General features: G+C 39.6%; 1 protein-coding gene across 6 annotated transcripts in view; it reads right to left on the bottom strand.

Moving 5' to 3' along the window:
* Nucleotides 1-23,179, bottom strand: part of LOC149148014 (uncharacterized) — a 66,365-nt gene that overhangs the window by 31,069 nt on the left and 12,117 nt on the right. For 2 of the 6 annotated variants that reach the window (XR_016262834.1, XM_089440565.1), the window contains exon 3: nt 9,485-9,608. The exons of 3 other annotated variants lie outside the window; for them this stretch is intronic. Coding sequence is in view for 2 of the 3 variants with exons in the window: in XM_089440565.1 (XP_089296691.1) it covers nt 9,497-9,608 (112 nt within the window). In the remaining variant the exon portion in view is untranslated. Of the gene's footprint in view, nt 1-850; nt 968-9,484; nt 9,609-23,179 lie in introns of those variants that run through there. One more of the 6 variants, XM_089440567.1, reaches the window with a different exon arrangement.

The following is a 23,179-nucleotide window of genomic DNA, read 5'->3' as shown; positions in this document are numbered from 1 at the left end:
AAACACCCCAAGTGAAGGTTTGGTAACGAAATCAACAACATCATCCGCTGAAGTAAATCAAAAAAATTCCACACACTTAATAAGGGAATGTCAAACCAAAAGAGTTCCATATCGACATCCGAATCAAGAGATTAGACAAATCAACCAAGCTACGTATAGGGACCATTCAAACCAGAAACAACAAATTGATGTTCCAGAGAATGACGTAAAATCAATCCCATCTTATGCTGACAAGTTGTTACAAAACTCCAGTGATCAAAATACTACACAGAAGATTAATTTAGGATGGTCTGATCCCTTCTCAGTGTGACAATTTTGTTTGTCACTTAGAAGATCATATCAGCTTGTATCGACGAAGATGATTGTTTCGAGAGAGAAATACATTCGAAGCTGAAAAAGAGATCAAGCTTTTTTCATCGACAAGCTTTGAGGACAAAGCTTTCTCAGGAGGAAGGCAATGTTACGAATAAAATATATATAAATAATGTAAAATAATGTAAACGATAATAATCATAAATAATTATTAGTTAATTAGTAATTAGGTTGAAGAGGCATGTCTAAATGAGACATTACTCTCCGTGAAGAGACACCTGCTTGATATATAAGCAAGCCTCTCTTCTCATTGTAAATCATTCTTATTCACACATTTAATATATAATATTTGTATCCTCATGGATATCTTTACATTCCAAGTCTTCTGGAGTAATTAATTTGTAGAAGGAACTTTGTTCGCTTCAACTTCTTAGTTATAACGACCTATGAAACTTTATAGGCATCAAGCAGTATCAATCCTCATTCAGTTTTGAGAAGGATCAGTCATTTACCTTGAAGACCTATAGTAGCATCATTAAAAGAAGCAATGTTAAAGACGTATAAATCTGAAGATCAGACCTCCTTTGTGACAGAAATCACTACACACATTATATATCCGATAATCTTAAGAAGTCAGGTTGGACCCTCCATTAGCCTGCAAAATAAGTCAAGGATGCAGCAAGTATTCAGTCTTTAATGGCAAGCATCAGAACCTGGAGGGAAGAAGTCAGTTCTTCTTCAACAGTTTAAAGTGCATTAACTATTTGCCACATTCTTTTGCAATAATACTGAACCTTGGAAGAAATTCAGTACATCAGATAATGTATTTGTGGCTGAGAAGTAACTTGGCATAATTTGGAATTTCCTTGGTCTATCTAGAAGATGTTAAGATCAGGCTAGAAGCCTGGATCCATGGCATAATCAGACTTGGAAATCATTCCAAGGCTAAATTCAGAGTAATTCCCTTGGTATCTTTATAATGTCAGTCATTCTTATAATATCAGTAATAAGGTTCTATTGATATACTGCTATTGAGATCTGTCAGTTGTACAGGTAGAGCATGTGAGAGAGTTCACCTATGTATTGCTGAGGTTTCATATGCTAACGTATCATCTTAAAGATAAGGACCAGATTGATAAAAGGTTGAAGCAAGAATTCAGAGGGAGCTATATGGATGACTTTGGCACATGGACCAAAGGAATAATGACAGGAAAAGTAGCAGGTTGCAGATAGCTCTATGACTATGATTTTGGCAAGGTCACTTTCCTTATATTTAGAGGGAGTTATGGACAAGCCATGATGATTGGATTGTAAGGATGCAGCTATTAACGATATCTGATTGATGACACTCTCGTAAGAGGGAGTTGACTTTTGAAGACAAGATGGAAGACCTAGCCTTGATGCATTATTCCCTACACTTAAGAACTGATGGAAAAGCTGATGGTCTGCATATGCATATCTTGTGGGATCCTTGGTGTTCTTGATCAACACTCTATCAGTCATATGTTTCGCCATGAAAACTCTGAAGTCGATTTATGGATGAGCCTCATATATTGGACAACTGCTTATTGAGACATCTCAGTGATTCTATTATCTATAATTTGAGGTACACTGCTAGAATCTAAGATTCCATGAATATTTTGATGATAACTCAGTCGACAATGTGATGGATGGAAAGAGCACATCTAGTGCTATATCTCTTGATTCGGTTGTTCTGGAAGCACTATTGAGGCTGAATGTATATAGCAGCAAGTATGGCTTATTATGAAGCAAATTGCTCAATGAGCCATTTGAGCATGTGTTGGTAACACCGTTGTATATTGCGATATTGCTTGAGTGGATAGATCTCATGATGAGCAGGTTGTCTGATGGACACTATGCACTTTGGAAAATCAAGTTTAAGTTGTGGTCTCCATGAGTAAGAGGGAGCAGTTAAATATTATCTTCATCAAAATATGCAAGAAGCAGAGAATTGTTAAGTGTTGTCAAGATCTTTTGCTGTAAATCAATATGTTTACTATGTATACATCTATATGCTGCTAAATGAAGTTGTAAGGCTTCCCTTGATCTAGTCTTGATTTTCAGAATACAAGTTGGCACTATTCCCTATATGAAGGGATCCTTGGGTAAGATAGATTATTGAGCTCTGGGAGCTCCTGGGGGCTTGGGGTTCTTATTGAGCTATGAGCGACCATAGGGTGAGCGGTCTACCTTCCCCCAGTGGTGTGTTGTGTACAAGGTGAGTGGTTCACCTTCCCCTACTGTTGATGACATATACATAGGATGAGTGATTCACCTTCTCCTATGGCATATGAGCCAGATGAATGCCTCTCTCCTGCGGGTACCCCAGTGAGAGATGCATATAGGCATCTGTTGACATGTTGGTGGGACATGTTTCATCATTTCCCCACATGTAGGATGCTCATTCCCTACGATTGATGGTTGACATGTCAGTGGGATGTGGTTCATCCTTTCCCCACATAAAGGATCCTTCCTACTCTTGGTGTTTTGCATGCATGTAGGACATGGTTCATCCTTTCCCTACATGTGATTGTAGGATGTGGTTTGCCCTTTCCCTACATGTGATTGTGATGTGTGATTGTAGGATGTGGTTCGTCCTTTCCCTACGTGTGATCATGAGCAAGATGTGATATATACTTAACCTGCTATTGATTCAGTATCATCCTACCCATGTAGTCCGGGACACATGGGAAGTACCTCTCATCTGGCCAAAGACTTGGGGAAAGTGGTTAGGGACCATAGCACTACCGATGGACGCATCGGGTACTATCGTACTCCCTATGACTAAGATGCATGGTGTTCTTCAACTTGATCTAGGATCATGTCTGATTGAGGTTTTACCTCAGTAAAGAGTGGTAAAGTCTTGTGACTCACTCTCGATCAATTCTTCTTCATTACTACATCAGTGTTCAGCAGAGCAGAGCAAAGCAGAGATTCTGGGATGGTTCATGGTAACAGTGTTTGATGGTTTGACAGGTGGAATTCTCCCTAGTTGAGAGTGAGTGTTAAAATTAGCAACTAGGGCTAAATTCCACTTTGGTCTGCTTCTTTGAGGAAGATTATTGTGGCATTGAATTCCTCGTTTCGAGAGGTCCAAAATCGACCTATATATCACTAAATTTGGGTAAGGAAAAATATTTATTCATTCAAAAGACATTTCATAAGGCATGACCTTATCAAGGTAGGAAAATTTGAAAATTTAAACTTTAAATTTCCCTCCTAAAATGACCAAGTCGGCATACCCATGAAGGATATAAATAGTTTATTCAAAGCACATCTATATATCATTCTTCTCCTCTCTAAAGTAGCTGCAAAAGAAGAAGATCTCCAGCGAAGGAGATGAGGGTAAGGTTGGCTTCATTCTAGTCATCTTCAAGGGTCGAGTTCCACAGGCTGGAAACCGAGATTGGTCTCGGCATATTTGTGAATTGTTTTGGGCAATTTTATCTTCATCACAGGTCTGAGTTTGAGCAGAGAGGAATCGCACCTGTTGAGGGTTGTTTTGATGATGGTTTGGGACTGCTTGAGGTGGAGTCTTTCTCCTAGAAGCACGTCGCATTATTCAGGAGCACTTCCAGGAGGGTCGTAGGCCTTATCTTCCTTCTACTTTGAGGCCATAAGGAATATTGGAGGGATGAACAATAGAGAAATGAGGATAGTCTAGCTTGAAGGGAGGTCGCAGCCAAAGAAGGAATCCAAGTGTTGTGGAAAAGGGTTGTAGCAGCTTATCAAAAAGCAGAAGCCTCTACAGCAGTATGACTGGAGGGTACAATTTGTATACCTCAAATTTGCAGTCATCTATTTATCTAAGAAGCAGTGATATTGATCTTCAAAATTGGCAAGTCAAATTTTGACCTTGGATTATTGTACTCTCTCTTTGTTGAGCATTTGATATTAATAATAAGAAAAAATGATCAATGGCTTTCCCCATTTTGGGGTTTTTCCCTGGCTTGTGCCATATCCTCGTGTTCTCTTGTCTTGGCTTGCCTTCTTAGTTTATCGTTTGTGTTCTTTTTTCAGTTAATGTCAATATGATGACAATTTATGTGATTGTCAATCAAATATATTGATAAATGGTCTATATGAAATGTTGAAGTAACTATCCTAAGCAAAGAGCATGTTAACCAAAATTTAACAGTATCACTACCAAAGTTTTGTCGCCAAAGACCTAGCAAGTGGTAAGTGTTTGTGAGTAGTAAGTACTAAATACTAAATAGTAAAAACTTAAAAAGAAAAAAAAATTTAATAAAACATAACATACAAAATAAAGTTTAAACAAATTTAATGAATTGATGAAGCCTTCAAGCCTCAAAGGGTACTTGGCAACATCTTAGTCATTTCTCATATAGCACTGGTATAGGCAAATAATTTAGTTTGCACCCCATAATCCTGTAGTTGGGCAAACACACGGATTTGAAATTTTTATAATTTAGTTTGCACCCCATAATCCTGTAGTTGGGCAAACACACGGATTTGAAATTTTGGATCAGGGAAGCACCTTTCAATGCATGTCATAAGTCCTCTGCCAACCTACCCATCCTCATTAAATTTGCTCTTATCATAAAAATATTGTGGGTTTAAGAAGTACCCAGCAGCATGTAAGGGGTAATGCAATTGCATATCCCAACGTACATCAATAATGTCTCAAAGAGGCAGATACTTTGCCTCCTCGTCCCCATATCTTCTTTTGATGGCCTCCTTTGCAAGATCCACCGCCTCACACATGTAACCCGTAGTGGGTTTGTCACCATCAACCATCCTGAAAGTTCAAGCTTTCAAATTTAATGAAATATGAAACTTTGAAAATAAAAATAAGCTTGAAATGAGATTTTAAAAATTAAAAAGTTAAAAGACTTGAAGTACTGAGAACTTTGACAAGGGCCTCCGTTGCGGCAATAATCTCTTTGGCATCTTTCCATGAATCGTCGTTAAACACAAGTGCAACAATTTCAATGCCTTCAAGGGCCTTGGAATGTTTAGATGCCATCCACTCAAGTCCCAAGAACATCCTCTTCAAATTTATCTTTTGCTCAACCACAGATTGCAAAGATATAAAATTTGTTGCAAATCTACTCACCGCAAGTCAAACAATTTCTTTACCTTCAGTGTATTTTCTCACGGTGTTTAGGACAATAGTGTGGTTGTATATGTACTTGGTTATGGATTTTACCTTCTCCACAACCTCATGTATCCAATTAAGCTTACAAATGTCCTCAAGCATTAAATCTATGCAATGGGAAACACAAGTGGTCCAAAAAAAAGTGGGGAGCCTAATCTCAAAAAGTCTACCAGCAACCATATAATTAGCTACATTGTCGGTGACAATTTGTACAACATGTTCTTCTCCCACTTCTTGAACGAATTCCTCCATAATTTCACAAATAAGTTGGGCAATCTTAACCTTTTTTGAGGCATCCATTGATTTGAGAAACATTGTGCCTGCTAGACAAGATACAAGGAAATTTATTAAAGTTCTATTCCTCTGATCCATCCATCCATCACTCATGATGGTGCACCCTGTTTCTACCCATGATGAACGAAACTCAGATAGCACAAGCATGACATCTTCAACACTCTAACAACAAATTTGCCCTACGGCCCTCTAATGAAGGGGCTTTGAACCCTGAACCTGCAACAAACTACATCAATCATAGCTTGCCAATAGGACTTCTAGCATAGTGGAAAGGTATGTCAGAATAGTACCAAAAGTTAGCAATGGCCTTCCTTCCTAACTAAGGATATTTTCTTTCCAACCAGTGGCATCCAAAGTAGGTTGGAATCAAGTTTTGTGCAGGGAGAAAAAAAAAGTGTTTATGTTTCCACCTCCAGTGTTGAATGCAGGAGAATTCATTTGGCCTTGAGTTTGACTTGGACTTGGAGGCATGTGTGGGAAACTTGGGAATGGCATTAAGGATTCAACAGAGGGAGACGACAAGGGGGTATTGAAAGAAGAATATTCAGCTCCAAGAGTTCCTATTTCTTTATTTTGCTTTGCTTTCTTGGCATTATGCTGACCCAACATATCAAGGGCCAATGTTGCTTGGTGTTTGATATTTTCGTCAACCTTGTTGCAGAGACCAATATCATGGTCGAGTTTCTGTGCAAGGTGGTACTTGAATCTATAAATGCCTCCTCTACATTTCGCTTTGCAAAATTTACAAAGGAGCCTCAAGTCTCTAGGAATTTTGTCATAATAAGCACAAGCAAAGTCCTTCTCCCTCGACATTGTTGTTGTTTTGGACTTGTGTTTAAATCGAGACTTCTGTTAAGAATCAAGATTTGAAGTCATGGCTTTTGTTTAATTTGTCGCTCTTGTAAAAGACAAAAAGGTTAAAAATTAAAAATGCAGATATTCTAATATAGATAAAAATGATCTTAAAATTTAAATCATCACTATTCTTTTGACCCAGTAAATACCTATATAGTATATTAGTAGTATACTTAGTAAACTACTAGACAATAAATACTAAATACTAAATAGTAGATTCTTTAAATACCATTAACTTATGTAACAAAGGACAGACAATTAACTTAATTGAGCTACGAATAAAGGATAGACCATCCTTTTTCATCTCCAAAACACGCATCTCACAATGGCCAATACAAGAATGTAAGATGTGCTTGAAGGGAAACCAAAGCAATTGCAAGCTTAAAAAGGAGGAAAAAAGGTCTACCGGAACAGCATATGAGTTCAATTAGGGTTCGATAATATTCCAATCAAAATACATGGTCGTGGAAAGGCCCCTGGGGATTCGAGCAAAACCACAGAAAAATAACGAAACAAATGGAGGTAGCTTCACTTTGTTTCAAATTGGACAGGTGGAAATTCACTGATTTATTGAATTCACCAATATCAAATAGTTGCTTGGAAACATTCAATGCTACATCTATCTACTATAATCACATAGTATTCGCACAGAGCACAAAGCAACATACTATAAACATTCGATGCTACATCTATACTATATAACAAATAATATCCGCATAGAGATAACGGTTTATCTCAACATTTGAAGGCCATGTTAGAAATAATTGAAGGCGGAATCTCTTACCAATTACAGTAACCAGACCGAAAGGGGCGTGTGGAGGAGTCCATTAGCGGTTGCAACAATTCGTGAGTGGAGAAATTTGCCATGAATTCGTGAGTGGAGGAGTCTGTTGCCGATCAATTAGTGGTAGAATTGAGGACCCAAAAAATCGCGAACTATGAAGGCAGACTCCATCAAAACCCAAGAAACACACTCCAAACTCCAAGTGGCGACAGGCAAGTAGAGTAAATGGCAGGCGAATAAAACCACAGGTGAATTAACCTAAAAACTTGTTGAGTCAATCTGGGATAATCGCTGAATTCGTGGGAGTTGCGTTTGATCACCAAGTCGCGAGTCAAAATTGCGTTGACCAAGAGTCAAACTCGGTCAACATGAGTTTGACTCGCGCAGAGCCAACTCTGCTTGTTTAGCCGCTAAGCCAACTTTGAGTTGTGATTAATCGCGGGACTCATTGATTCTTGTTTCACTGGGAATTAGAGTATCACTTCAATATATGCCAAAAGGGGGAATGCATAGTCTCATGTGTACCACATGGACTCTAAGTTACAACTCCTAGTGACCAATTAAAAGGTGAAAGTTAGGGAAAAAGGTCTTAATAAAGGATTATAACAATAAAGTATTAATAGGCTAATTTTAGCCACTCAACCTAACATTAAGGATATTAAATTTAAATTTAAATATCCTAAACCACTTAGGCATGTGTACACACTGGAAAAAATGGAAATATGAAATTAAGGGGTAATATGATTTAAAACTTACGAAATTATAGACAAAAAGTACCATGCGCCTTCCAGAAGATTGAGTATGTGGGTATGAAAGTGAATTATACTTAGTTGAAATGTTAAGATGTGATGTGACACAAAAATCACCTAAGAAAAATGGCAAAAAGTGGTGATAATGTAAATGTGAAGTGGATTTTACCTAAGGCAAAAGTGGCAGTATGCTCACAATAGACAATTTTCCTAAGTAAAACTATGGATATTACTTGAATATGAATGGAACTAAGTAAATGCATCACCATGTTAGAGGACAAGCATGCAACACTAAGTGACAATGACTAAGATGTGACTAGGTGACCACCATGATGAAGATCTATGAAGAAAAAGATACACCCCTAAAGCACTTCCACCAACATTCCACCTTTAGAAGGATAAAATGATCCCATCAATATGCACAAGACCATTTACTACTCGTCAACATAAGGGCCAACACACCAGACTATGAACAAGCATTGTTTTATATAGTTAGTTACAAGGCTTTCCCTTCTCATTTTGTGCATATCAATTGTAAGAGATCTTCTGTGGAATATTACAAACGAGTGCCACTTATCATTTGCAGATGCTATGAACAGGTTCTGTTTTACATGTTTAGTTACAAGGCTTTCCAAGTTCTCAACATCATCCCAAACAAGTGCGGCTTACAGTTGGTCATTTTCTCTTCTAACCTTGTTCTTGATTCTTGAAATTCGAACAGATACATATACCTTAAAATGGCATTTAGAGCATGCTTTCACTCTGAAAAATTAAAATAGTAGAGTGTGGCTGATCGACAACCCTCAAAAAATTCCGAACCATTTTCCTAGAATTTTCCTATTTCGCATACAGCAACAGTAGTTTCAAGCCTACATCTTAATTTATTATTTCACCTTACTTATGATCTAAACCATTAAGCAATGAACAATGGACACTGGACAGATCCGAAATGCTCATTTATGTAGCGAATTCTCTATTCAAAACAAACTGTCGAACTGCTTCCTTTCACTAAACTTTCTATTAAAAACATGTCTACTTTGAATATGGTTACCAAAAAATATTTGCGGCAATATTATTCTCTTTCAAAAATTACAATTAAAGGAACTTAGAAGAAAGTTGGTAGCAATTACCACTGATCAGAGATAGGACCATTCCACATTAAAATAGTTCACACTTTACATATACCATTAACTTTTGGGAATGATAACATCGTCATCATGCTCAATTATAAGATAAGTTTAAAAGCGGCAACCATGGGAGAGCATATTTACATAGCTAAAATATACATAAGGATATCTGACAGGCAGCATGGAAATGTGATGAAGTTATAGTGTTATTAATGTGGCATACCTTCTAGTTACTCTACATAGTAAAGAAATGTAGAAGTTGGAAATATGGTATATACCACATAATTCCAACCATTGTTATCAGGACTGGACCAGTCATTGAACTGGTAGACCCCCCGAACAGGGAACTGGTCAGAACCATATGGAAACCAGTAAAAAAAACGGTCAACCAGAAACACATAAAATATTCAAATTTTAAAGAAAAATATATATATTCATGTGCATCCATATGAATCAAAAACATTTATATACAAATAAGCAAAAGTTCTCATTTATATAGCATGTAAGGGTGCACATAACCAAAATCACACCGAGTGCAATCCGTCTCTAAACCGAATATACGTCTGCAAACAAGCTCCACATGGCCTCTAGCATCCAAACAAAATTATGCTACAACAAATACCTACATATCATCAAAATCATTGTCTATATTGAGAGCTTCATCATCAATATCACCCTCTAAGCATTAAAATAAGATAGAAAAATTATAGCATGTCAAGGCAAGATTTTGTTTGAGTGATGAGTATTTTGTTTAGTAGACTCATGATAGAGTTCAACAACCAATACCACTAACATAAATGTACATAGAGGGCTTGGTGCTCTTGATCAAATACTAGTTCCATACCCTCGTACATGAGAAAATCCAATGTAGCATTGCAATCCCCCCAATCCTGAAATCCTGGAAAACTGTTAAGTCCGCTAGATTTTAACTGAGATTTAAAATTCTACTTTCTCCATATGAAATCCAATGAAGTCAAAACTACTCTCCAACATCTTGAGTCTATGTGGCTTCACCGTACCAAACCGGACAAAAACGGTTCAAGTCACCAGTTCAAACTAGTTTTTGGCTCAAAAGGGTCGGACCGGTCTGAACCGGTTCAGTCCTGTTGAGGGCCCCGAAGTCGGGTCGACAACAAGGGGGATACCCACCCGGTCCGGAACCTGGTTGGAGGCTCCTTGCCCGTTTGGAGTAGCGGGTCCAACTGGGGGTAATGGGACCAGTTTCCCAATGTGATGGGTGTGTGTGTGTGCGTAGAGTCTGATGATATTAATCTAGAGGTTTTTCTAAACTAGTCTTGATTTTAACTGCTAAACTAACTCTATGCTAATGTAATCTAATGAAGAGAAATACATCTGACCTATGCTAACCCGAGGTATTTTTCTTTTGTTTATGTGATCTAGAAAGATTTCTAACAGCAGCTGGTAATAAAGATCATTCAACTGATATCAGAATATAAACCAATAAAGATAAACCGTTCTGCATAAGAAGTTAGGCAGAGTAGTTGTGAAAAACATATCGCATAATCAGTTTTCTATATGTTTAAGCATGTTTAAACGATCCCACCGTACAGAAGTGCCAAATGGTAATGCAGACATTCATGCAATAACATATAAAGAACTCAGCTACATATCACTTTAGGGATACTAGCAGAATCTAGTCAAGAGATAAAAGTACCATTTATGACTAATTTCACCAATAAACTTCAAGTAATAATGATTTATTTCTACTTGTTCTAACATCTGCTAAGAGTACAGAAGTGCAACATCAGTAACAGATATTAAAATGCAAACATAAATAAATCTTGATCCATCCATTCATCAAAAACCTCCTCTGAGGGTGCAGAAGTGCATGTTCTGAGGATAAGTTTTTTGACAGATTTCCGGACCCTTCTCCAAATGCCATGAGAAGGGTTAAATACTACTAGCTAATTGATATTAATTACACGAATCTAGGGAATCGGCTTCAAATGACCGCCCTTTACTAAAAGCAAATTTATTTCTAAAACTTTAAATCTAATTTCTGACCGTTTTTGTATATTCTCTTTAGTGCTGTCAACAGCGCAACGTTTTCCTGGGAAGAGTCGGCTGACTGCCTTCTTCTTTTGCTCGGGAGATAAAAGTGGAAATAACAGGAGCTGACACTTTCTTCTGACAGACCGGAAGATATTTTCGAAAACCTTTCTCTAGCTGGGTGTATTTGCCGTGTGTATACTTAGCACAACCCAGGTTCTTCTCGAACTGATTTTGCTGTTGCTGTTTTCGGTTTCCGGTCGTGCGAATGACTGAGTGGGTTAGGAGTCGTGCTGTATGGACATCTCCCTGTTTTAAGAATTGTTTCCGTTCTTTGTTCCAGGTTTTCCTAAAGCGTCTTCCTTCTCATGCGCTTCTTTCTCTGCTTTACCAAGTCTGAGCTTCAGGATCTTTTCTGAACACGCTGCTTTTGTGCGCCTTTGACTCTGAGTCCTGGATAGTCTAATTTCATCAGTGCCGGTTGTCTGATAGTCTGGAATCCGCGGTCCTGCTGCATGCGGCATTCGTTTGCGGAGTCATCTTCTCTCTGCTGTTTGATTGGCGCTTTCCCCTTTTCCTCAGATGTTTCCTGCATATAGATTTATATCAGTTGCGTGTCTTGCAGTCTACGCAAAGAAGAAGGGAAATGAAAAGATTGACATGAAAGCATTAAATTCTAATGAATGTGTAATCCTGACATGCATCATGACTTGACTCTTCGATAATTGCGATGCAATCATTCCTTGATACTCAAGCATGAGGTTATTAAATTCCTTCAAGGCGCGCACTTAATCCTGGGCTTGTCGTGTGATAAGTCTTTTCATATCGTAGACCGCAAATCGCTGCCATCGCAAATCGCAGATATCGCAAATTTTGTTTAATGGTTATGCCGTATAGCGCGATGCTTGCGATTTGCGATATCGCATATCGGCGGTCGGCGGTTTTCGAAGGTCTTCTTTTAAAGAGGCGCGTGTTATGTATGTGACGCGATGAACTTCGCATCGCTCATTCGCGGTCTTGCGTTTCGCGCTCGAGTAATGCTTCGGCCTTTCTTTGCGATGCGATTTAAGCCTTGGGGAGAGAAATATAAAAACTTTAGAAAAATATTTTTTGGGATTTTTTGTTCAGGGTCCCCTCTTTGCTTGACGTTATTGCTAATGTCAAGTGAAGAAGGGGGGTTGTTGGTGACCACAACAATGGCGATTCACTGTGAAGAACCAGTTATCTCTGCTTGTTCTATTGCATTTTCACTTCCAAAACAGAAAAGTTTTCTTATGCCTAAATTTTGTTATGGACAGATAGAGTATTACCTCTTATCCTGTCAATGATGTTTCGTCACAACTTTTTATTTTATTCCGATTGTTTGCTTCCTCTGGGTTATTTCTTGTATTTACACCTAGACATTACTCAGTCTTTTCAAAGACAAAATAAGGTCTTCCCTGCGTACTGGCTTTGTAAAGTATGCTCATTTGTCGTAGGTAGAGCCTCTGCTGCCCGCAAGCGTCCATAGCCTCGACAGGGTTACCATATTATCCAGCAATGATCATTTTTCCTGCTTGAGGTTATTTACAACATTCCAGAGAAAAACCCTTTTGACACTTTTTCTTTCCTTTTTAATTTTTTATTCTCTAAAGAACAATGTCTTGGTTTGGTGGCCAAATTATGACACAATCATTCACTTGATTTACACTTTTGCTGAACAAGCTGGCTCGCGATGAGACCCCTTGTCTTTTGATTGCAACAATCTTGAGTCGTTGCCCTGTTTTGATAGACAGTAGTGGCAAAGTCAGCAAGTTATAATATCTGTGATCATGATAAGCCGGCTCGTGATGAGACCTCTTATTCTTTGAGATATAGTGTTTTCTTGGATTGGTTCTCTGGATGTTGCGATTTTCCTTAACAGGGAGGAAGTCATTGTTTTTCCTTAAGAAAACTCTGGACGACAATAATAGAGTTTAAGAACAGCAGTTTTGCAGAGAATACTTATTTTGCTATTGATGATACTTTTCATTGCGTTGGCATAGAACAATTTTTTGCCAAAAGTTACCTTCATCCCAGATTTCCTTGTAAAGTTGAAACTAACATCACATTCAGGCTAAAGTTAACTCTACCTGTCAATAATAAAAGTCAGATGTTTCGAAAAGTTTTACTATTTATACAAGTGAAATCGAAATCTGATAGAGAAATGGTATATACTTCATAAATACAATTTATGATCACTCACAACCAACCTTATTTATATTTAAAAAAATAAAACTAAAATTATCCTACAAAAATTAGAAGGATAACCTTCTATGGAAAATACATTTTGAGGATTTGTCCGTTTACAGGCAGAGAATCTCTCCTGCCTGTTAAGTCCTGCAACACAAAAGTCGATGGGCCTATGACTTCTACGATTTGAAAAGGACCAAGCCATAGCTTCTGGAATTTCGTATGTTTGCCCTTCTCTTCGTGAGCCTTATCCCACTTCAAAACTAGATCTCCCATCTGAAAAAAATTTCTGGTCAGTATGTTCGAATCAAAAGAGGATTTTATCAGCGCTTGGTGGTGAGCGTGGGTTTTCTTGGCCTGTTCTCGTTGTTCTTCTAGCTTGATTATTTCCGTTTGCCTTAGTTGTAAGGGAGAAGTGGATACTTCATCAATGTATTGTACTAAGGACAAGGAGGGAATGACTAAGTGAGTAGGAAGAACTGCTTCTCTCCCGTAAACTAAATTAAAGGGAGAAGTGCCGATAGAGGCTTTCTTTGTAATTCTGTCTGCCCATAGGGCGTTTACTAGCGCTTTATGCCAATTCTTTTAGCTTTGGTCGACTGTCTTTTTGATAATCCTAATTAGGTTCTTGTTCGTTGATTCAGCCAACCCATTACCTTGCGGATAGTAGTTGGCAGAATACTTTAGTTTGAACCCTCTTTTGAGTGCGAACTCAGTCATGGTATTTCCAGAAAAATATAAAGCGTTATCGAATATTAAGGCCGTTGGCAATCCAAACCTAGTAATGATAAACTGATCTATGAATTCAATAATATTTTCAGAATTAGCTGTCTTGAGAGGAACTGCCTCTACCCATTTAGTAAAATAGTCAGTTGCAGTGAGGATATACCTATGTTGTTTAGAGGAGTGAGGAACGATCTCACCTATTATGTCCAGGCCCCATTGGCTGAACGGCTGTTCGATGTTAACCGGCTGCAGTGGCATGGATGATTTCTTTTGTTTCCCTGCAGCCGTTTGGCAGACTTGGCATTTTCTTACGTGATTGTAGGAGTCTTTGAACAGCGTGGGCCAGTAGTATCCTGCACGTAAGATTTTGTGTGCGGTGGCTTCTCCAGCATAGTGTCCACCTGTTGGTCCATCGTGGAGTTCCTGCAAAACCTTTTCGGCTTCAGTTTTCTCAAGACATCTAAGAAGCACAAAATCATAGTTTGTTTTAAATAAGACATCATCTACGAGCTGATATTGTTTGGCTTTCAACCTCAGGGCTCTCTTTTTGATGTGATCTAGGTGAAATGGAGCATATCCGTTTTTCAGGAAATAAATGATGTCAGCATAAAATGATTCTGCGTCGTTTAGGCTTACCTCATACGTGTGTACCTCTCCAGGCGATTCTTCGGGGATTTGCGATGCTCCAGCTAACATCTTGCAGAAGCCTTGGCCTCTTACGATGTGTGCCGGCTTGATTTCCAGGTCGTATTCTTGCAAGGCGGTGATCCAAGTCGCTCTCTTCTCGCCCACATCTTTCTGAATCAGGAGGTTTCTTACCGCTGGGAATGGTACTATGACCTTGGTATGGGCCTTCAGCAAGAAGGGTCTGAAATATTTGACCGCTTTGAAAACGGCATACGCCTGTTTCTCTACGTCCGAATATTTTAGCTCAGCACCTTGTAAGTTTGAGCTAAAGAATGCGATCGGGGCTTCTGCCTTTTCTTGGTTTGCCTGGGTCAAGATTGCAGCATAAGAATTTTCTGAGGCAAACGTGTATAAGATGAATGGCTCTGAAAAATTTGGGGTTGCTAGGGATGGAGCGTTGATGATGGCTTGCTTGATTAAGTTAAACGCTTCGTGCTCGTCTAGACCCCATTTAAAGTTTGAATTCTTTTTTATCATTTTTTGTAAGGGAGAAATAATGCGTGAAAAATCTGGGACAAATCTTTTCACAAAATTGATCTGTCCTAGGAAAGATTGCATGGTCTTTTTGTTATGGGGCATGGATATCTCGGAAATTTCTTTGATTCTGTCAGGTTCAATGTGAATGCCCGATTTGAACACTATGAACCCTAGCAATTTTCCTTCACTCAATGCGAAAAAAGATTTCTTCGGGTTAAGCGAGATTCCATACCTCAAACATCTTTGAAAGATTTGCTTCAAATCTTTGAGATGGTCGTTTCGGTTCTTGGAGTACACAGTTATATCATCCAGGTAAATCACTACTGATTTATTGACTAACCCTTTGAACGCAATGTCCATAGCCCTTTGAAAAGTAGCGTCGGCGTTGATCAGACCGAACGGCATCTTCCGATACGCGTAGGTACCCCATTTAGTTCGGAAGGTGGTTTTTAGCTGATCGTCTGGGTGTACCAGCACTTGGTTATATCCTGAAAATCCATCCAGGAAAGACATCAATTCTGAGCCTGCTACAGCCTGTAGTATTTGCTCCATAGGTGGGAGGGGAAATTGTCTTTCTGACAGGCTTTGTTGAGATTCCGGAAGTCGATGCAGATTCTAATATCTCCGTTTTTCTTCCTAACAGGTACCATGTTGGATACCCATTTGGAATGTCTGACCGGGAAAATTATTCTGGCTCTCAACAACTTATTCAGTTCAGTTTTTATTTGATTTTCCACGTTGGGGTGGATTTTCCTGAGCTTCTGTTGGACGGGCTTCTCGTTGTCGATCATAGGGATAGTGTGCTGAATGATAGAAGTGTTATAAGTTTTCAGCTCATCGTAGTTCCAGGCAAAGACGTTTTTGTACTGTCGTAGAAGACGGATGTATGCTGACTTTTCTTCAAGAGCTAGGCCTTGGCCTAGATTAACGTTTTGGGGTTTCTCTTCGGTTCCTAAGTTCACTGATTCGTAGTTCAGAGTTGAACTGTAAAGTTTGGCGTTAGCTGATCTTTTGAACCGACTTTTTAAGTCATACAAATCTTCTAATTTGACCACTGATTTGGGTATAGCATTATCCGTGCCATTTTGTTGTATTTGGTGGTCATGACAGTCCTCATCGATTATCTGGTTTGAGTAGGATCCTTCAGAGGTAAGGAAACTTACGATGTCTGGGTCGTCGTTGAATACTCTCCAGTTGGTGATGTTGTCAGGGATAGACGGCTTAAAAATTAACTCTATGGAAAACCTATCTGGACTAAAGTCTTCGGAGGGGATGAGTCTGGAGGCTACGTTTGCTAGCAGGTCTGCGCTTGCATTGTGAAGTCTTGGGATTGATGAAATATTGAATGCCGAAAAATGCGCAGTGAGATCTTGCACTAAAGACTGATAGTGCTTTAAATGACTAGACAGGCAGTGTATGGTGTTACGTACCTGTTTGACGACGATCTCGGAATTGGAGATATTTGACGTTGCAGCCGATTGCTTTGTATAGGCCTTGCACCAAGGCTTCGTATTCCGCTGTGTTGTTCGTGCAATCGAACTCCAGCCTGCATGTGAGTGTGGTCTTATTTCCGTCGGGGCTAATCAAGACGCATCCTGCTCCCGCTCCCTCATTGGACTTAGAGCCATCAAAATATAATTTCCAAAATAAAGAAGTATTTACAGGGTTATCTAAGAAACTAACACATTTTGAATCATCAGTCTGGGAAAAGTTTTCTACTTGGGACACGACTGAATTTTCTAAATATGGTGATATGTGAGCATTGAAATTTCCAAGGAAAGAGTCTACCGAGTAGTTGCCGATGATGCTGTTGTTGTATGCTATGGCTTCGTTCTCTCCCTCCAAATCTGTCACTATGTACTTTTGGTGCAGTTCTCGTTCAACCTTTATTTGATTTGGCTTCCCGTTGAAGGGTAACCACATGTGTGACCAATCAGTCGAAAAATATCCGTGGAGCTTCTCGGACCAATCCCTGCTAAGAATTAGACCATAAAATTCAGGGATGTCAGCAACTAGAATATCGATGACCTAGCATACCTTGGGGTTGGACGACAATCTTATGTTCACTTGATTAAGTTCGCCTATCACTTCGACTTGTGATCGATCAAGTTGAACTATGCGCACCGCGGATTTTTGCGGTTGAACATTAAGTTTGGCGCATATTGACTTGGGTAAAATATTGGTTGAAGCACCAGAATCAACCAAGCAGTTATGCACGTTTCTGTTAAAGATCTCATAAGTGAGGAGGAAAGGAGGAGTGTGAGATCTAGACCTCCCTCCAATCAAAGCGATGTCATTTGGATCGATTTTATTGATCGCGTTGATTGGGGGTCTTCCTATATTATGGGAAGCTATAGCTGTAGGTAGAGGTGCAGTAGGTACGGCGTGTAACTCTTTCATCATGATCTTCTATTGGTGTTTCAATTTGCTCAACTCATACAGGGTGATATTAGCCCTAGTCTTCTTCATGTCGTCGATGATGTTATACTCCATTTCATCCGACACTATTAGCGTCTTTGATGGAGGCGATTGCTCTGATTGGACTGGACTAAATGAGGTCGCTTTAGAGGTTGTCTTCTTTGTTGCGACCTTTTCTCTCGCTGGAGGGCTTGCGCCCTTCTGTTTTGGGGTAGTCTGGGGAGGATCAAGTTGATTTCTGCTTCGTGTGCTAACCGGAAGTGCTTCTTGATCTTCCTCTTGTGGGAGGATGAAATCCCACATTCCTTGCAGTTCCACCACTTCTTCGTCGTCGGTCTGCGTTTCGATGGTGCTCTCTTCTTCTTCTTTTTCAGATTCCACATTTGAGACCACGTTGGGTGGCTTCGTCTCCATAGGGGGATTTCTTTTGAAATTCCTAAAAGGCTTTCTTGGGGACGATTCTGCTACTTGCTTTCTTATATCAATCATCTCATTAGACATGGCTTTCAAGACTTTTTGTAATCCTTCCATGTCGAAAGGATCCTTCGTTTGCTTCTTCTTGGTTTCCTCTTTGAAAGAGATTTTCTTAGATTTACGCTCTTCGATTGTAGATCTCTTTTCTAGGGCTACTACGCGTCTTTCGACTGCCAATGCCTCAGCCAAGTTTTCGACTAAGGTTGTCTTGCTCGCCCTATCTACGAAGATGACCAAGTTTGAAGGTAAGGCCGTGATGTACCATTCGCATCTTACTTCCTCGCTGGGCTGGGAAGCAGCGGGGATTTTATTGAGGATCTTGTTGAACCGTAAGTTAAAATCTTTAATGGGTTCCCTAGCCTCAGCTTTAAGATTGGACAGATCGTTGATCAGTGTCGCTGTCGATCTATCATCGCCGAATTTGGTGAGAAATTGATTTTGAAAAATATCCCAGCTGGTGATAGATCCGGAGGGTAGCGAAAAGTACCATGACCCGGCTGTCCCTTGTATCGTATAGGGGAAGAGTCGGACCACGGCATCTTCGTTGGTGACCCCGTTGAGATTAACTGAAAGCATGAAATTATTGATATGTTCTTCAGCTAGCATTCCAGTTTCTGGATTGAACTTTGGTAACCACTTCTCAGGATGGGCAGGTATTGGACTCAGGGGTGGAGGCATTAAAACCGCCCCAGGGTTGTTCCATGGAGATTGTGCCATCGCTGAGCTGCTGGTTAACAAAAGTGTAGAAGATGATCTTCGAGGTTGAGAAGATAGAGATGTTACGATCTTTGACGATTGTGGAGGAAGGGTTGCGGAAGATGGATGAGTGATTTGAGGTGGAGATGTGGGTGGTTGACTTCGCGGAGAGGGAGTTGAAATGGACGAGGTGGATGAAAGAGTCTCTCTGTCAGACTCTTGAAGTGCTTTCCTTGCTCTTTTCCTAGTGGGGAGAGGGATTTCAGTTGGCTGAATGCCGAACTTTTCACTCTTCAATCGAGTCAGGGGATGAGCAGGGTTGTATTGCGAAGTCAAGCTGCCTTTAGATTTATCAGATTTCTGGTTAAAAATAGAGAATCCCTGGAGTTTACGGATCAAGGTTTGAACTTCAGGGGGATCAACAATAAGTTGTTCTGATGTATCGGGATGTATAGCAGCGGTGGATGTCCGAGCAACTTCCAGTTCCGAGTTTAGTCGTACCGGGGAAGTCGGGGAAGTTGGTTAGGGTGACTTGCTCTTAGAATGGTATTTGAATTTTGAATTATGCGCCATTCATAGCTTGGCCCTCCTTCTAGCGCCAGAAATGTTGAAGGCCCCGAAGTCGGGTCGACAACAAGGGGGATACCCACCCGGTCCGGAACCTGGTTGGCGGTGCCTTGCCCGTTTGGAGTAGCGGGTCCGACTGGGGGTAATGGGACCAGTTTCCCAATGTGATGGGTGTGTGTGTGTGCGTAGAGTCTGATGATATTAATCTAGAGGTTTTTCTAAACTAGTCTTGATTTTAACTGCTAAACTAACTCTATGCTAATGTAATCTAATGAAGAGAAATACATCTGACCTATGCTAACCCGGGGTATTTTTCTTTTGTTTATGCGATCTAGAAAGATTTCTAACAGCAGCTGGTAATAAAGATCATTCAACTGATATCAGAATATAAACCAATAAAGATAAACCGTTCTGCATAAGAAGTTAGGCAGAGTAGTTGTGAAAAACATATCGCATAATCAGTTTTCTATATGTTTAAGCATGTTTAAACGATCCCACCGTACAGAAGTGCCAAATGGTAATGCAGACATTCATGCAATAACATATAAAGAACTCAGCTACATATCACTTTAGGGATACTAGCAGAATCTAGTCAAGAGATAAAAGTACCATTTATGACTAATTTCACCAATAAACTTCAAGTAATAATGATTTATTTCTACTTGTTCTAACATCTGCTAAGAGTACAGAAGTGCAACATCAGTAACAGATATTAAAATGCAAACATAAATAAATCTTGATCCATCCATTCATCAAAAACCTCCTCTGAGGGTGCAGAAGTGCATGTTTTGAGGATAAGTTTTTTGACAGATTTCCGGACCCTTCTCCAAATGCCATGAGAAGGGTTAAATACTACTAGCTAATTGATATTAATTACACGAATCTAGGGAATCGGCTTCAAATGACCGCCCTTTACTAAAAGCAAATTTATTTCTAAAACTTTAAATCTAATTTCTGACCGTTTCTGTATATTCTCTTTAGTGCTGTCAACAGCGCAACGTTTTCCTGGGAAGAGTCGGCTGACTGCCTTCTTCTTTTGCTCGGGAGATAAAAGTGGAAATAACAGGAGCTGACACTTTCTTCTGACAGATCGGAAGATATTTTTGAAAACCTTTCTCTAGCTGGGTGTATTCGCCGCGTGTATACTTAGCACAACCCAGGTTCTTCTCGAACTGATTTTGTTGTTGCTGTTTTCGGTTTCCGGTCGTGCGAATGACTGAGTGGGTTAGGAGTCGTGCTGTATGGACATCTCCCTGTTTTAAGAATTGTTTCCGTTCTTTGTTCCAGGTTTTCCTGAAGCGTCTTCCTTCTCATGCGCTTCTTTCTCTGCTTTACCAAGTCTGAGCTTCAGGATCTTTTCTGAACACGCTACTTTTGTGCGCCTTTGACTCTGAGTCCTGGATAGTCTAATTTCATCAGTGCCGGTTGTCTGATAGTCTGGAATCCGCGGTCCTGCTGCATGCGGCATTCGTTTGCGGAGTCATCTTCTCTCTGCTGTTTGATTGGCGCTTTCCCCTTTTCCTCAGATGTTTCCTGCATATAGATTTATATCAGTTGCGTGTCTTGCAGTCTACGCAAAGAAGAAGGGAAATGAAAAGATTGACATGAAAGCATTAAATTCTAATGAATGCGTAATCCTGACATGCATCATGACTTGACTCTTCGATAAATGCGATGCAATCATTCCTTGATACTCAAGCATGAGGTTATTAAATTCCTTCAAGGCGCGCACTTAATCCTGGGCTTGTCGTGTGATAAGTCTTTTCAGATCGCAGATCGCAAATCGCTGCCATCGCAGATCGCAAATCGCAGAGATCGCAAATCGCAGATATCGCAAATTTTGTTTAATGGTTATGCCGTATAGCGCGATGCTTGCGATTTGCGATATCGCATATCGGCGGTCGGCGGTTTTCGAAGGTCTTCTTTTAAAGAGGCGCGTGTTATGTATGCGACGCGATGAACTTCGCATCGCTCATTCGCGGTCTTGCGTTTCGCGCTCGAGTAATGCTTCGGCCTTTCTTTGCGATGCGATTTAAGCCTTGGGGAGAGAAATATAAAAACTTTAGAAAAATATTTTTTGGGATTTTTTGTTCAGGGTCCCCTCTTTGCTTGACGTTATTGCTAATGTCAAATGAAGAAGGGGGGTTGTTGGTGACCACAACAAGTCCTTATAACACTAATTCCAACCCTTAACTTCAAAAAAGGTAGGAACCTTTGTTATTTACCAACATATAGTAACTATGAAGCACCAAGAGGGACCAAAAAGAAATTGGGCAGCAAATCTCTTGGTGCTTGAAAGATCCTAAATTAAAATGAATCTATGCTAGTGTGGGTGTGGGTGTAAGTGCTCGGTATTGTTCTTATATATGTGTGTGTCAATTGGGGTTTGTGCGTGTGTGTGTGTGTGTGTCAATTGGGGCGTGTGCATGTGTGTGTGTGTGTGTGTGTATACGTCAATGGGGTTATCTCGAATGGTTGGACAGAATGGTTGTTATCTCCCCCACCCAAGTTCAATTCCCTACGAGTAACATGATTATGAGAAATGTTGGTGTAATGGCTATGTACCTATGAAAGTGAGCCAACTTATGCCATGTGCGACACCGACAATAAGCACAAAGCCACAGAGACTACATTCATATTGGGTTGTACAATGCTCCTTGTTTCTCTCGGTGTAATCAAGCAAATATCAAAGATTGCTTCAATGGAAAGGCTATCAGTGGACCCATTTTGTATTTATTGTGTACTTTATCATACATTAGCCAGCCAAGATTTGTATATAGTTATCTTGTATTTTACTTAAGCTAATACAACTTCCATAATGCTCACAAATTGCATTTAACTATGATATGGAATACTTTGCAATTTCCTAGATAGCTTATTGTTAATTTGGCAACTCAGTGATAAATCCCAACCATGGGACGAGATTGAATTAAAGCCCACATGTGCATATTTGATCAAGTCGGCCCTAAAGCAAATTGGACACCCTTGGAAGGCTATAAATACAAATGACCTTGTTAATTTTAGGCAACAATGGTATGTTCTATGCTTTAGAACAATTTTACTTCAATTTCTTTATGAGCCCAATATCAATTTCAGTTTAGGAATCACATAAACATGTAAATAAAATGTTGATAGAACATAAACATAAACAGTTGAAGACAAGCCAAGATAAGAGGACACAAGATGTGGCACCAACCAGGGACAAACCCCAATGTGGGGAAACCCTTGATCAAATCTTCTTTTAGTCTTCAATAGTTCAGCAAAGAGAGATAGTACAATTTACAAATTTTGATAATTTATAACAGCAACAAAAGAGCCCTAATCAAAAAAGTCAACACTGGTCAACAAGACACATTTGATCTCCAAAATGGCTCGGTTAAACCCAGTCAACTCGGTCTCCAACAGTCCTCTAAATCAGCCCAAAAACAGTCCCGAAAATCACAGTCAAACTTGGTCAACACAGAAGTCAAACCTGCGGTCAATTCTCTGCAATCAACATTGGTCAAATAGTATGGAATGCCTCGATTTTTGTGCCCAGAAATATGGCCTGCCCAAATAGAGATTTCCCTCACAAAAAAGTAGTGAAACAAGTCAATGTTGGTTGGTTAATGCTAGCCAAAACCCTTCCTGAAATTCAGTCAATGTTGGCCAA

Source organism: Pinus tabuliformis, chromosome 9 (genome assembly GCF_031772625.1).
Source record: "Pinus tabuliformis cultivar Carrire ecotype Pingquan chromosome 9, CPIR1, whole genome shotgun sequence".
Taxonomy (NCBI): Eukaryota; Viridiplantae; Streptophyta; class Pinopsida; order Pinales; family Pinaceae; genus Pinus; species Pinus tabuliformis.
Note: the sequence above shows the minus strand (reverse complement) of the source record. Positions and strands in the feature narration are given on the sequence as shown.